Here is a 15295-nt window from a genome sequence, read left to right on the forward strand (position 1 = left end):
TTTATTCCACTGTTCTGCATGCAGTTCCAGTGCAGTGTTTTCTGAATGTTGTCATCACAGTCCCGTGCAGTCAGCTGTTGTCTTGAAATCTGCTCTCTGCCAGAGTTCTCTGACACAAGGGGTCACTATGACAGTGATCTGTAAAGACACATTACAGGACTCAAAGAAAAACTCCTGTGGCTCAGAATGGATCCAGGCCTTAAAGCCTTCTAAGAATACCAAAGCCAGAAGAACTCTGAAGTTCTCCAAGTCCCTCAATGATGTGGTTGAGAAGGCCCAGAATACTATGGAGAACTTTGACTGTGTAGAAAGAACTTACTCTGAAGGAAAATTAGCACCACCTCAAGATCAGTGCCTCAAGATGAACAAATTTCATCATAAGGAAAAACAGATTCTCAATCTGAAGCCTCTTGTGTTTGGCAGTTATAAACACTCACATGTTCCATCATTTTCTGCCAATCATCCAAGCACCTTTGGAATAGGAGCCACCCAAGGGAGTTTCAACATCTCATCCCTTGAAGAGAAAGCAGATAATGAGGCAACCTTGAAAAGCAAGCGTTTGCTCTGTTACCTCTTTTCCTTCTCTCACAGTTCAAGCACCAGCAGTTTGCACAAGTTCCATGAGCTGGAAAGCTACTCAGCTAGCTTGCCAGCAGCTAAGTCTTCCAGTGTGTTGGTGGGGAGCACAGGCTTCTGCTCTGATGATATGGGGGATGATGATGTGTTTGAGGACAGTGTATCTTCTAAACTGAAAAACAAGGAGATACGGGCACCACTCTGCTCCACTGAGAAAGATAGTGACCTGGATTGCCCTTCTCCTCTCTCTGAAAAGTTTACCCCCTTATCCCCTGTGTCAACATCAGGAGACACCTGCAGGTTGGTTTACCAAGAACCACCCTCTTTCATTGAACTCTTCTAGTTAGTTCTGACTTGTTCTGCTTTCCTTGCCTCTCTAGTCTTTCTTTCTCTTAATATGCGAAATAAAAGATAAAGGACATGGACACCAATTCAGGGTTAAAATTTAGTTGGTACATTTTATTGAGACCAGATTCCTTAATTAGAATCAAAAAGCCCCATCATTCCTAAATTGTCTTCATTTGTTGTTGTCAAAAATGAGAGAAAAAGCTAAAAATATTAAATCTTAAGCTGACCTTTCTGAACCGAAAGGAAATAGATTTGTGGTGAAAGAAATAGATTTGGAAGAGAGAAAAATAAGTATTATTGCTTGATTTCTCAGGGTTTTTTTACAGCTTATTCATTTCTAAAGATCATTTCATTTCAGGCTACCAGTTCTAACCTCATCTCCTCCTTTATGCCTCTACAAAAGCATGTCATTTTTTTAAAAATCATGTCCTGTTTATGGAGCAAATTCCTCCAGCAATTCCTCCATTCCTTATTATGAAATTGATTTAGCCATTCCCAACAAAACCCTAATCCCTTTTAGTGATAGTTCTACCTTCTAACTTTCTCAAGAACTTTTTCCAAAGTCAACTTTTCTTCCTCAAAATTCCTTTGGAATTTACTCTTGTCCTTTACTGTTGGCCAGACCTCTTCACTCAGAAATCATCAGTCTCTCTGTTCTGGTTTCAAGTCATTCACTCTCTTTCCTAGTTTCTGGTTTTTTTTTTCCTGAATTGGATCAGCAACCAGCATCAGAGCGAATGAGCCAATATCTTGGGCCACTCAGTTGGACCCTTTCATAAAAGGTGCCGGTCCTAGCTTGTTTTCCAGCTGCTAGAAATACTTCTCTGCTTCTCAAAAATCCATTTAATGAGCCATGTTTCTTGAGGTTAGTAAATCTGTTGTGCTGCATGCCACTTTTTTTGTGCACAGGTCTCAGCTTATGGCTTACAAGTTTTCTGGGAATAGGGGAGGGTTTGTGTCCTGTCTCTGTTACTACCTACTTGTATGACAATGGGCAACTTCCCTGGGTCTCAGTTTCCTCAACTGTAAAATGGGATTAGACTAGATGGCCTCAGATCTTCAATTGTATAAGGTACACTTTCCATGGATAAAAGAAGCAAACAAGGATTACTGTAGCTTCTTTGCACTTAGTTAGGCTAGTGTGGGTGCCCTTCCATAGCTGGAAGGTAAATCATCTTTTTTAGTCTTTGAGGCATTTTGTTTTGGGAATGGAGAGGAATTATGACAGATTTTATTTTTAATTTAAATGAATCAAATCTATGAATTTCAAGAATTTTGTTTCAGGAAATTCTTCCTTGTGGCTTTAAATGCCTCCCTCAGTACAGTACTACATCTTCTAAAAATAAATTTAAAACCCTGCATCAAATTCCTTAGACCATCCTCTTCCTCTCCATTGTTGACAACCTTCTAAATCTTGCATATGGCTATAGTTAGTTAGAGAGCATTTGTTTGTGCACTCTGTGCCAACATGTAGGCCCATAATTCATTTGGAGGTGGTTTTCAGTGCGAACTGTGAAAGAATGCATAGGGTGCTTGCCACCTGGTCACCAAATTATCTTTTAGAGTTCCACTGCCCTATCAGTCTGCTCACCTTGTGATGAATATATTTTATTTCTGATACAGGATATGTCACTGTGAAGGAGATGATGAGAATCCTCTTATTACACCTTGCCACTGCACAGGAAGTCTTCATTTTGTCCACCAAGCCTGCCTACAGCAGTGGATCAAAAGTTCAGACACGCGATGCTGTGAACTCTGTAAATATGAGTTCATAATGGAGACCAAACTAAAGCCTTTGAGAAAAGTAGGTGTGCACCGAGTACTTTGGAAATGTTGCCCCATGGAAGCATGTCTGATTTACTAAAATCCCTAAGTTCCCCCAAGAACTTGAGAGAACTCCTGTCCAGAGACAGGTACACTGTGGCCACAGTCCTACTCAGTCAGCATGCAAACTGAGGCCTCCCAGCACTTCACTCTTTACCTGCTCTGGCACAGTGCTTTTCCAAGTCAAGTTTATTATTAGCATTGGAAAAGGAAATCATATTACTGAAATGGGAAACAACTTATTACCACTTTCATTTCATTTCATTTCATTCTGGCTTATAGATCTGTACAGGGATCACTAAAAAGAGATACGTTGGAATTGTACTGAGTGATAAAATTATTTCATTTCTTAAAAATTTGGAACACTTGATGAGTTGCTTTAAAACAACAGCAATAATGAGAAAACTCATCCAGCCAATGGCTTGTTTACCTATTACATATTTATTAACTTTTATCCCTTTTGCCATTTCTGCTCATTAGTACTTTTTCTGTGAGAGGCTAAAGTATACAGAACATGCTTTCCCTTCTCCTGACTACTGTCAGTCTTAAGAGCTGATGTCTTGTTTCCCTTCTTGGTAATTTAGTTTATCTCCTCCCTTATTAGAAAAGTTTTTCTGTTTGTTCTCTGACCTGATATATGTCCACTAAGAAGTTAGGAATCAAGAAGGGACCCACTAATTGAAGACTGGTGCTGAGACTGCTGAGGTGCTTAGCTCTTCAGCTCTCTTGAGAGTAAATCATTTTTCTCCAGAATAACTCAGATATAGACTTGGCCCATTCCTTGTGCATGAGAAGAGCATTATGAAGTGTGTCACTGGAGAGGAAATTATTGGTAGCTTTGTCTGTTTTAACACAAAGGTCATATAATTTTAAGTTCATCCCATTCACAGCTAAGAGGGATATGAGAACTGGTTCATATACTTTCTTCCCCAACATTCCTTATTTACTTTTGTACAGATAAGAATAACTCTGAGAAGGTGAAAGGAAGGCATGGAGCTAACAGGGTAGGGCAGCAGTGCTTAGCAGGGACGGTTATTACTGAGTGATCAGCACTCTTACCTGTGGGAGGTATTTTTTTCCTTTAACATGAGCTGACAGTATTATTCACACTGCTTTATCTGCCTGACCCTCATTGTGGTAGGAGGCCATCTAAAAGGTTAGGAGCTGGGGGTATTATCTAGAAACACTCAGGCCCATTTCTGAATTTTTTTTTAGCTTTCCTATTTTCACAGGTCTCTTAGAGCTCTAAAAATATTATTCTGTCCAGACATTTGCCAAGGTTCTAGAAAAATACAAGTAGGAAGGAGGGGGAGAAAAAAAATAGGCGTAAACTCTCTACATACTCATAAAATAATACATGGTTTTTTTTTTTTTATCACTTGTTGCAAAGTGAGAGAGAGTAATCCTAGGTCAGCAGTAATTCCAGAATTTGTAGTATGCAATAAATATTTGTTGAATGGATTAAGAAGTAAATGAAATAGGAGCAGTGAGGTGGCTCGGTGGATTGAGAGCCAAACCTAGAAATGAGAGGACCTGGGTTCAAATGTGGCCTCAGACACTAACTAGATATATGACCTGGGCAAGTCACTTAACCCTCATTGCCTAACCCTTACTGCTCTACTACCTTGGAACCCATTTACAATATGAATTCTAAGAGAGAAAATAAGGGTTTTTTAAAAAAAGAAAGAAATGAACTACTCTAATACTATAAGAAACAATCTGGGGTAGAAGAAAGTAATACTTTTGTACTTATTCTGCCCATCTGTCTCACAGAATTGTTGTGAGAAAAATGCTTAGTAAACCTTAAAAATGATAGAATTTTAAATATTATTTTATATCCTTTGTTCTGTCTAGAACCAAATTGCCCCCTCTAATTTCCAGCTCCTCTTTCGAAATCCAGTTTCATAACCAAATCTTATTTGAGCACTTCCTTCCATAATATGCAAGGGATACATAAAAGTGATCTGTCACATAGTCTGCCTTGAAGGAGCCCAAGCACTTTTTATAAACTCCCAAGATAGCATAAAATTCCATATAAATTGTGTGTTAGGGGACTTCCAGGAGAAGAGAGATTTATATAGATTGGCCTAATTGGGGAAAGCTTCTTGGAGAACATAGGACTTGAACTGTCCTTGAAAAATAGAAAGGAGTTGGATAAACAAATGATATGAAGGCCATTTTAGATCCAAGGTGCAAGATTAAGTAAAGACATTCGTACTCAGCAATAGTTAGTAACTATAGGTTAGTTGGAATTAGGGGTTGGGGCTCTGATTTCATTATTATGTAAAAAAATTCAGTAGTTATATACTAAAACTATAGCATTAAAAAAGAAAATGCCCCACCCAAAAGAATGAAAATGACTCAGATTCTAAAGTGTTAGCAAAATTGTGCACTCCTTCTAAAACTCAAATCAATAAAGAAAAAGAAAAATCCACTTTCATTTCAAATCTGTACAACCTGTAAACACTGAATGCTAAAATGATCACTAAGTGATATCTAACAGTATACAGAAAAGGATGATGATATTTGCTATGGTATAGAGTAAAACTCAGGATGAGGAATTGGGGGAATGTGGATTCAAATCCCAACTCTTCCTAGTCACTGTTTTGTGTGTGACTGACTGCTCCTTCCTGGTTTCCTCATTTGTGAAAAGATAAGGATTGCTCTCAATGATCTCTGTCTGCCAATTCTAGCATGAAATAGGCAAAAAATAAATAGTATTTAAGCTTTGTTTTCGCTCTTCCCACCCAGCCCTTGCTTTTTACCCCAGCTTTGGAAACCAGTGAAAAAGAATCTGTAACTTTGGGCTACATTGTGAAATTTTAGAAGCAGTAGGACAGGAGAATGATTTTTAAAAGAGCCAAGGTTATTTATGTCTGGAAATTATTAACTTCAAATACGAAAATTTTTTTAGCTGAGAACAAAAAGGCAAACAAACTTTTGACATTGACCTCTGTGATATAGTTGTGATTAAGTTCACTCATGTGTTTTCATTTCAGCACCACCCCCTTCTTATTTTACTGTGGCATTGGGGAAATGTGGATGTCTCAAAAAGATACCCCCTCCCCCCTGAGCCTGTAAATTGTATTCCAATTACAGTATTATCTAGAAGTCCTTTTAGAGATGTCTATAAGAATTTTTAGTTAGCAAGAAAATTTTTGTTGGACAGGTAATGTATTGTTTCCTCATTAATCCTGGTTTTTTATCATACTTTAAATTGGTTCCCAGTGGAACTCTAACAAGCAGTTTATCTCTTGATAATTTGGAGGATGAATGTTATTGGTAATGGGGAGAGAAGAAAAGCAATGCTTCCCATAGGAAAGATTCTCGCCATTATTTTGAATATTTTTTTTTAAAGACTGAAATTTCATGCTGTTTTCTGTTATTTCTTCTCAGTGGGAAAAATTGCAGATGACATCCAGTGAAAGAAGGAAGATCATGTGCTCTGTAACATTCCATGTCATTGCGATCACATGTGTGGTATGGTCCTTGTATGTTCTCATAGACCGAACTGCTGAGGAGATTAAGCAAGGACAGACAACTGGTATGTTTAAACGTAGACAATACCAGCTTTCCCACTCCCTGCCTTCTTTCCCAAGGTCTTTTAAATTAATACAGATGTTTGTGAGGATTAAAGGAAATAACATTTGAATACCAAATATGAGTTGGGGACAGAAGGACCAATAGGTAATATGCCAAATATACAAGAGTCTCCTTTTTGATATTACACCTGAGTCCCAGTACTCAAGGAGAAACAATGCACATCTGACTAAGTTGTAAGAGAAGTGAGGAAGTGAGGAGGAGGAGCAGATTTTGAAAGTGGATGGAAGTCATTGTTGGACACTTGGAGTTTGACTGTTGGCAAAACATCCTGGTGGAGATGACCACACTGCACTTGGATAGAGACAGGTCTCAAGCTTAGTTCTAGGAGTAGAATTGAAGAAAAAGATGGAGAAATCATCTGCACAGTTATTCGAAGTCATGGAAAAAAGTTAACATTTGAAAAGTCATAATATATAAGAGGTTTGAAGACATGTAGGTGGCAGAAGTAGTAAAAAGAAATCAGGGAAGGTGATTGGTAAAGAAAAACCAAAGAAGAGGATCAGAGCTGGTGAAAGTCATGTCAGAAAAGCAAGAGAGAGACCATCTGGAAGAAACTGTCTGAGGTTGAGGTAAAGTAAAGAAACAGTCAGCACTGTCTGAGGTTGAGGTAAAGTAAAGGAATCAAAGGATTGAAAAGAGCTTTATTGGGCTCAATAGTGTCATGGCCAGGCTTTCAGAGAACAGAGGAGTTTGAGAGAGTTGTGGGCAAAGGAAGGTTTTTTGTAGGGTAGAGCAAATGGAGAGAAGTGCTCAAGGAACACAGAAGATTCATGATAGAGTAGGAAATGTGAAGTTGTCACAAGGTCCTCACAGAGGTAGAAGGGGATAGAATGAAATACTTGAGGGCTAGCCTTTGAAAGGTAGGAGGAAGAAAATATAGGTAAGTATATTATGGAGAAATTTAAGAATGTAGAGGAGAGATTGAGAAGGGAAATAATTTTGGATAGTTTTAATCTCAGTGAAAGAAAAAGAGGCAAGATCTGCCTCTCAGAACAGAGAGGCAGAGGTTGGGGCTGGGATTTGAAAGCATTGTATAAGTGTGGGACATATAATTTGAACATTATCATGAGTAGTTGACATTTGGAGAACAAAAGAAAAAGTGTTGAGCTTTGAGAGCCTGAGTTTTGTTTTGTTTTTCAAACCCTTGCCTTTTGTTGATTCAAAGACAGAAGAGTGGTAAGGGCTAGGCAATGGGTGTTTAGTGACTTGCCTAGGGTCACCCAGGTAGGAAGTATCTGAGGCCAGGTTTGAACCTAGGACCTCCCGTCTCTAGGCGTGGGTCTCAATCCACTGAGCTACCCAGCTACCCCCCAATCTGAGTTTAAATAGTATGAAGTTATACTTATGCCATATGATTGCTTCCATGATGCTATCTGGCAATGGTTGGCAACCTAGAGGGAGAGCAAAGAAAATCAATGATAATTGAGTTTTTACAAGATTTGGGGATTTGAAGGGAACAGGTAAAACAGAATTTTGAAGGGGAAGAGACTCTAGGACACGAGGGAGGAGAATATTGTAAACATGAATAACCATAAGATCCATGCTGGGTAAGAAGGCAAGTGAAGTCACACTGGGACAGTAGCATGGGGGCAAGAGATTAAATGTCCTGATGAGAATGAAGGACAGTTTCAGAGAATGAAAGAGGTAGATGGATAGGAAGTTGTATTTATACAGTCTTGTAATTTCAGAGGTAGAAAGGTCTCTATAAGTCACCTAGATCAATCCATTTTATGGGAATAATTTCATTGTTCAGGATGTTTGTTGAATAAATAAACTTCCTTCCATGTAATTACTTTCAGATTCTTAATTTTTTAAAACCCATACCGTCCACCTTGTTATCAATACTGTGTACTGGTTAAAAGGCAGAAGAGTGGTAAGGGCAATGGGGGTTAAGTGACTTGCCCAGGGTCACACAGCTAAGAAGTGTCTGAGGCTCAGATTCTTAATTTTTTAAAAATGAGTGCAGCAAGGTGGCCCAATGGATAGAGTTCTAGGCCTACAGTAAGGAAGATCTGGGTGCAAATGTGACCAAGGACTCTTAGTAGTTGTGTGACAGGGCAAATCATTTAACTTTTATTTGTTTTAATACACTGGAGAAGGAAATGGCTGATCACTGTAGTATCTTTGCCCCCCAAAAAAGCACACCATAGACTGGGAAACCAGACATTTGAACCATGATGTGCCATCAATCTTCATTAGATGGCACTTAAAGGCATCCTGATGCGTGTGAACTATCATCAGACTTGAATATTATAAGTGTATGCTCAGCGGCCTCTGAGGTGTGGGGTCATTGTTTCAAGTTTTCAAGTAAATAGCAGCTCAGATATAAAAACCTAACCTGTGAAGATGTCAGGGAGAATTCTTAGAGCCTCTTTGAACCACTGCTAACACGTGGACAACAAATGCAATGTGACCATCCTTTGAACAAGAATCGTTTTAATTAAATTATTTGTGAAAGAAAATATTAGAATGGATTTCACTTACCTTAAATTATTTTAAACACAGCAAAAGTATTCACAAAGAATATTATAAGTCAGGGAAATCATAGTAAAGGAGAAGATTTTTAAAAAGTTTTCCCTTCCTTGGAAATACCTGTTCATTCTTGCTCATTTAATCAGTTTAGAAACAAAGTCTCTTTCACATTTTTAAGGCATAGACTTGAAGATTCTCTGCTTACCTTAATATGTCTTGGGAACATGAGATTTCCCACAGCCCTCAATGGAAACATCATTTGTAATTAATATCTCCTCTAGCATTTATTTTTGTCTTATAATTTGGGTCTATTCAGGAATAGTGGCAGATACACAAATTAGAACTATATTCACCATAACCTTTAAGTTATATGGCCTGTATCCACAAACCATAACCATTTATCAATGTAAAGTTATGACCACATAATTAAAAGGAGTTAGCAATACACCAAGTAGTTAAGTTGATTTTTTTGAAGTAATTTTTCAGTCATGCCTGATTCTTCTTGATCCCATTTAAGGTTTTCTTGGTTAAGATACTATTGTGGTTTGCCATTTCCTTCATCAGCTCATTTTACATATGAGGAAACTGAGGCAAACAGGGTTAAGTGACTTGTCCAGGGTTACACCTAGTAAATGTCTGAAACCATGTTTGAACTCAGGTTTTCCTGACTACAGGCCCAGTGCTCTATGGTGAGCCACCTTGCTGCCTTGAAGTTAAGTTGAAGGAAAGAGGAAAGCTACTTTTCAGGTTTGTTGAGGAGAATCTACCTAAATCATTCAGTCAATCAATAGACTTTTACCAGTAGAGGAGACTGAAGATGAAAGCAAGAAGAAAGTCCTCATAGTAGAATGTGCTAGACAAGAGGCTGATCTTTGGCCAATAAAGAATGTTGTGAAAGGATTAAACTGAAGGGTATATTAAAGAAATTTCATTTGCTGACAGCAAGATCATTGAGCTTGGAGCCTCGTTTAGCTCTGATGAGTCATTAATCTAGCTCTTTCTTTCCTTAGGGATCCTAGAATGGCCCTTTTGGACTAAACTGGTGGTCGTGGCCATAGGATTCACTGGTGGACTTCTCTTTATGTATGTACAGTGTAAAGTATACGTACAATTATGGAAGAGACTTAAGGCTTATAACAGAGTGATCTATGTCCAGAACTGTCCAGAAACAAGTAAAAAGAATATTTATGAAAAACCTGCACTAACAGAGCCAAATTTTGAAAGTAAAGATGGGCGACATGGGATCTGTCATTCTGATACAAACTCTTCCCATTACACAGAGCCTGAAGACCATGGAGCAGAAATTCTTCATGTCTGATAAAGGGAGAAGGGGCTGTTATTTTTCCCCCCAGACATTCATGAAGAGCTGAGATGACATTGTTTACTGAAAACTGCATACCTTAAAAAAAAAGAAAAAGAAAAAATCAGCCAATGGCTTAGACTGGGCAGTTGAATTTTTTTGTATTCTGTTCTGTTTTTCTAAATCATCTTCGACATATCTTTTAATATGTTATCATGGTGGCATACCTCTTATTTTGAGTATCTTATAGGTGTGCTTTATGAGGAGGAATGGTAAAATGTAGGTGACTGATACTACTGATAAGGAGCCACTTTGCTGCCTGATTCTTGTTCAGCCAAGTTGTAAAACCTGAAAGATGAATAAAAAGAAAGTGAAATACAGAAGACCTGTGCGTGGCCACACCATGGAGCCTGAATTGGATTTTCCAAAGAGTCTTTTCTTTCACTTTAACATCAGATACCCCTAAGAACACCAGGAAAAAGCCAACTCTCATTAATGTCTCCATTACTCAAGGAGAGTCTGAGAGAGATGCACTGGAAGACCTTAAATCAGGACTTGAAGCCTCTGATAATATCTGCCATTAACATCTCTCTTGGGTTAAGATCATGCTTTACATTTAAAGATAAGTGACTCACAAAGCAAACAGCACTTTTAAAAATCTTTATTTTGTAATATGTGTGTCCAGTTGGATTGAAACTTGAAAGAATGTCTCATTTCAGAATATTCCTTTCAATATACTTGGCCCTTTCCTGTAGGCCCTACAGACCTTTTTGCCTTATGATATCTAAAATGTTTGTGATTTCCAATACATCCCCACAGAATTTTTGTGACCATGATGGAAATAAACCCTAATCTGGAGCTATTGTGCAAACAAATTCATGGATATAAGACATTTATTTGAAAATATAATTTTTCTCGGTCTAATCTTATTTTTATCAAGAGTATATATGACAAGTGTACACATGTACTTTTGTAATATCCAGTCTTAACTAAAAAAACAAAAGGGTGTGTGTTGTAACCTTACAGGAGGGCAAGGGAGCAAATGATCAGAAATTGGTTGACTTTCTTTTGATGTTAATTTGTATCCAAATCTCTCCAATTTGTGCTCCTGTGAAGAATAGATTTGAATCAAGAAGTAAATGTTTATCATGCCTGTGAGTATGCATATGAGTGATTTGGCAGGACAAACAATGAAAAGAGCATATAAAAGCTATATTGACCTGATTGCTAAATTGGTACAGAAGAGAAGTTGGGGACCTCTGTGGGAATGGTAGATAAAGAATTGTGATGGATAAGTGAGGAGTCTGGTTCAGTGGCCTGCTAAAGGCCATTTATCTAAAAGGTTTTCTCCTGAGATGGGAAATATTGGTAGCATGAGATCAAAATGACTAACCCTAGGACTAAACTGGCTCCAGGAAGTGAACTGTTGAGCACATTGACTTAGATGAATTGTTCTGCTCCTATAAGTAAAATTGGCAAACTGTCTGGGCCTTGGTATTGGAAAACAGCTTCTGTTGCCTCCAATGAATGGACAGAAGGCCTGTGCTCAGACATTACCTTAACCAAAATGAGTAAAAAAACCAAACTATTAAGTATATTATAGTTAATAAAGTATCCAGTTTATTTCCATTCCCATCTCCCATCCCCATTGTTGGATTTAAAGGTAATTTGGTATAGTTAGTTGCTTAGAAAACTACATTTTGAATTGCAGCTTTTTAAAGAATCTCTCACATAGCTTGACTTGTGTGGGATGGCAGATTGAAAGGTCCCAGAGTACAGCAGAAAAAACATCCTCCATATTCTTTGGACCTTTGATTTGTCAAACTGTTAGAAATAGTTTTCTTCAAGTTCCCAAGGTGATCCACCATGTTTGCAATTTGCCCAGTTTGGGTCACATTCCTCTTTGGATGCTTTTGGCTTCACAAACCTCCAGCTAATGTGTCTGACACAGATTCTTTTCTGACCTGGCAGTGGCTCTGTTGGTCCCTTTGCCATGAAAGCAGGTGAAAGTTCCCCTCACTCCTTTTCCCTTCCTTTTGTCTCAGGCGGGTCAGAAATTTATGCTTGTGTAGACTCTGTATTTAAAAGTGCTCTTACTCCTGCCCCTTCTTCAGGCTTGACCTGTGAATACAATGATTCAAAGATTGTCTGCTCAGGTGTGTTAAATACCAGGTCTGTCAGGCCATCAGCCTTTTAAACAACCACCTTTTCCATAACCCAGGTGACTCTTAACTTCTTTCTACCACTTCTGATAATAAACCCTTAGAAAACAAACAAAAAAAATGGTGTCACTTGCCTACTCATTCTAGAACAGAGTTTGACAAAGTTCCTAATGTCATGTCCTGTGAACTTTCTTCCTTTTAAGACCCTAGAGTAAACTCAAAATAAATATTGGACATCTCGATAGATCTGGGTGCCCCAGGAAAGTATGATAAGCTGCCTTAATCCCAGATTCTCTTATGCCTGTGACAAGGAGTTTCTTTGTAAATCTTATCTTTTATGTGAGCAATGAATTGGTATGGGGAAGGTGTAGCAAGATGTCATCCTACTTCCTTATTTCTTCCACTGAAATGATACACAAATTACCCTACTCCATTTTTTATTATTTCAAAAAGTATTGAAATATCATTACCAATCACTTCTAGTTTCCCCTTGCTTATTGCACTTTTGTTCCCCAACAAAAAATTGATTCACCAGGATACCACCTCATGGAAGCACAGAAGAATGCTTCACATCTTTGTTGGCCATAAATGTGTTCTCCTCATTTAGATTTTGAGATATTGATCTCTGCCCCCATCAGACCTTAGTGATATGACTGACTTGCCAAATGTATTTCCATAAAACATCCACAAAACTGGGATCAACCTGCAGGGAATAATAAACCCTTTAATTGTATATTTGGGGCATTGACTGAACCAAGGAGAGCGTCAGAAGACTAGGTTCCTTCTAACTAGCCAAAAGGTGTAGTTTGCTTCTGAGGAGACTGGCTGCTACCAGAAATGGTTTTAAGTGTGTGCATATGGCCTTTTTTGTGTATGTCTACACTCACTCACGTAGTATATGCATTAAGCCATGTAATGCTTTAAAATCCCTTGACTATTTAGCAAAGGCTCTCGTTAGAAAAGGTAAAAAGTGATTAGACAAAAAAGGGGTCATAATCCCTCCCTCCTACTGGTCCTGATTCTTATGTATCCCATCCCCCTTTCTTGGTTCATTTCTAATAGCCGCTCCCAGCAGCCATGTAGGTGCTGGTGCTGTGTCTTTTGATTGTAGACAGTAGAGTAATCAGAGCTTGCAAGTATGTATTTTAAACTTTGAACACTATTTTTTTTTCTTCAAATGTGCTGCCAATCCCTGACCCAACTACTTATTCTATCCCAGGATGAGAAGATACTGTTGTAATCTCTGTGATCCTGTCATCTTGATGTGTAGTTTCCAAGGTAGGCCCTACTTTCCAAACTGTTACCACACACATAGATTCAAAGTAGTTCAGCCAGGAAAAGGAGTCTCATTTAATTTCTACAAGTCTCAGTGAGGGTCTTCTGATATCTCTGCAGTCAGGCGTAGGGCTAAATGGAAGGGGACAGAGAAATTGAAAACAGTTCTCACTAGTCCCAAATTCTGCTGCTTAGGCAGCTTCAAACGTAAGTATGCTTTATTTTTTAAAAAAGTTTGGTTCAGTAGCATTATCTCAAATAAATGTTTGGCACAAATTTTCCCCTGTGCATTTAGTTTGAAATACTACTACTACTACAACTATAGAGACCAAGGAAGAAGAGCCTAGCCTCATCAAGAAGCACTTAACTTCTTTTAGGAAATAATTGCTCAAGTTTTACAGTGATCTGACATTTAGGTGCAACATTTGTAGATATATGTAACCTGTTGTTAAAATCGAATTTACAGTGGCATGGGTCATGTAGTTTAATAAGGACATTTGATAGTCTGTAATTTTTTTATTTCCTTAGGAAATTTCTAGTAATTTAAATGTATAGTTTTGTATCCTTTTATGTATGTTAATCTTTTCTCAGTATTACCACTGGAGAGTTCTTAGTTTCTTAAACTGTAATTGGTTATTTGAGCTGTGATACACAAGTTTGTTGACTGCAGCAATAAAATATTTCTATGAAAAGGAGCATGGCCATGACAATTTTCTAAGAGGAAACTGGAAATATCCCCTGAGTAGAAAAGTTTCCCTGTTTTACCAACCATATGAAGGTGTGACTTCACATTTTTCGATTTCTGAGCTTTGCATGCTTAAGAAGAAGAAGAGTCACTTCTTAAGAGATTTTGTTTCCCTCCCTGTTCCCCTTCCAAAGTCATTCCCTCTGAAGAATTCCATCTTAGGAGCCCTTTCTTCTATCCATCTGAATGTATATCATGGGACTATAAATGTAGAATAGAAAAGAACCTTAAGAGGCTATCTAGCCCAACCCCTTACTTAATGTTGATGAAGAAACTGAGGCCTGAGGAGGGTCAAGAACTTGCCTATGGGAATTTGAAGCCATATCCTCTGATTCCAGGGCCAATGTTCTTTCTAGAGTACCAGAATACCCCTCAACTATAGTCTTCATCCTTCTTAACCTATCAGATTTCAGTGACTTTAAGAGAAAAATTAGGACTAGATACTGACTCAGTCTTGGGAATCAAGAATTAAACCTTGGAAATTGCTAAATCTAACTCTCTTACTTTACAGAGATAGAAACAGTTTCAGAGAATTAAGATGACTTGCCTGGAGCATTTTTTCCCCCTGTATATCTGATAAGAGCGGAAATAGATTCAATAAGTATTTGTCCAATGCATTCAAATTCCAGTAGGAATCATTGTTCTGTGTTAGAAAAAGTAGGCTTGAGAATACAAGAATGAAATACTGTTATTTTGTAGTTTGGTACTCCAATTATCCTTAACTTTCAAAATACTTACTGAAATTGAACAAACTTCTTGGTCCTATCCAGGGTGGGGGAAGGACAACCACCACCACCAAAAACCTTTGCCCAGTGAACCATCATTATTGTACATGTTCCTGTTGTGTCAGGAGAGACATACAATAGGATAGAGAGGGTGGTTGATGTGAACTTTGAGGAAACATACCACCAGCAGCATGAATAAGGGATGATCAGAAATGGGAAGCATTTCCTTCCATTTAGTATCATCATTTAATAATTTTGGCCAACC

General features: G+C 38.1%; 1 protein-coding gene across 8 annotated transcripts in view; it reads left to right on the plus strand.

Annotated features, from left to right (window-relative positions):
- MARCHF8 (membrane associated ring-CH-type finger 8) overlaps positions 1 to 14255 on the plus strand; it is a 138159-nt gene extending 123904 nt beyond the window's left edge. For 5 of the 8 annotated variants that reach the window (XM_007478073.3, XM_056797552.1, XM_056797548.1 and 2 more), the window contains 4 exons: positions 25 to 876; positions 2548 to 2728; positions 6145 to 6292; positions 9834 to 14255. In XM_007478073.3, the coding sequence (XP_007478135.1) occupies positions 25 to 876; positions 2548 to 2728; positions 6145 to 6292; positions 9834 to 10141 (1489 nt within the window). In that variant the 3' untranslated portion in view covers positions 10142 to 14255. The remainder of the gene's footprint in view (positions 1 to 24; positions 877 to 2547; positions 2729 to 6144; positions 6293 to 9833) is intronic. The other 3 variants (XM_056797564.1, XM_056797579.1, XM_001377772.5) reach the window with 1 other exon arrangement.
- The last annotated feature ends 1040 nt before the right edge of the window (positions 14256 to 15295 follow it).

Source organism: Monodelphis domestica, chromosome 1 (assembly GCF_027887165.1).
Source record: "Monodelphis domestica isolate mMonDom1 chromosome 1, mMonDom1.pri, whole genome shotgun sequence".
Taxonomy (NCBI): domain Eukaryota; kingdom Metazoa; phylum Chordata; class Mammalia; order Didelphimorphia; family Didelphidae; genus Monodelphis; species Monodelphis domestica.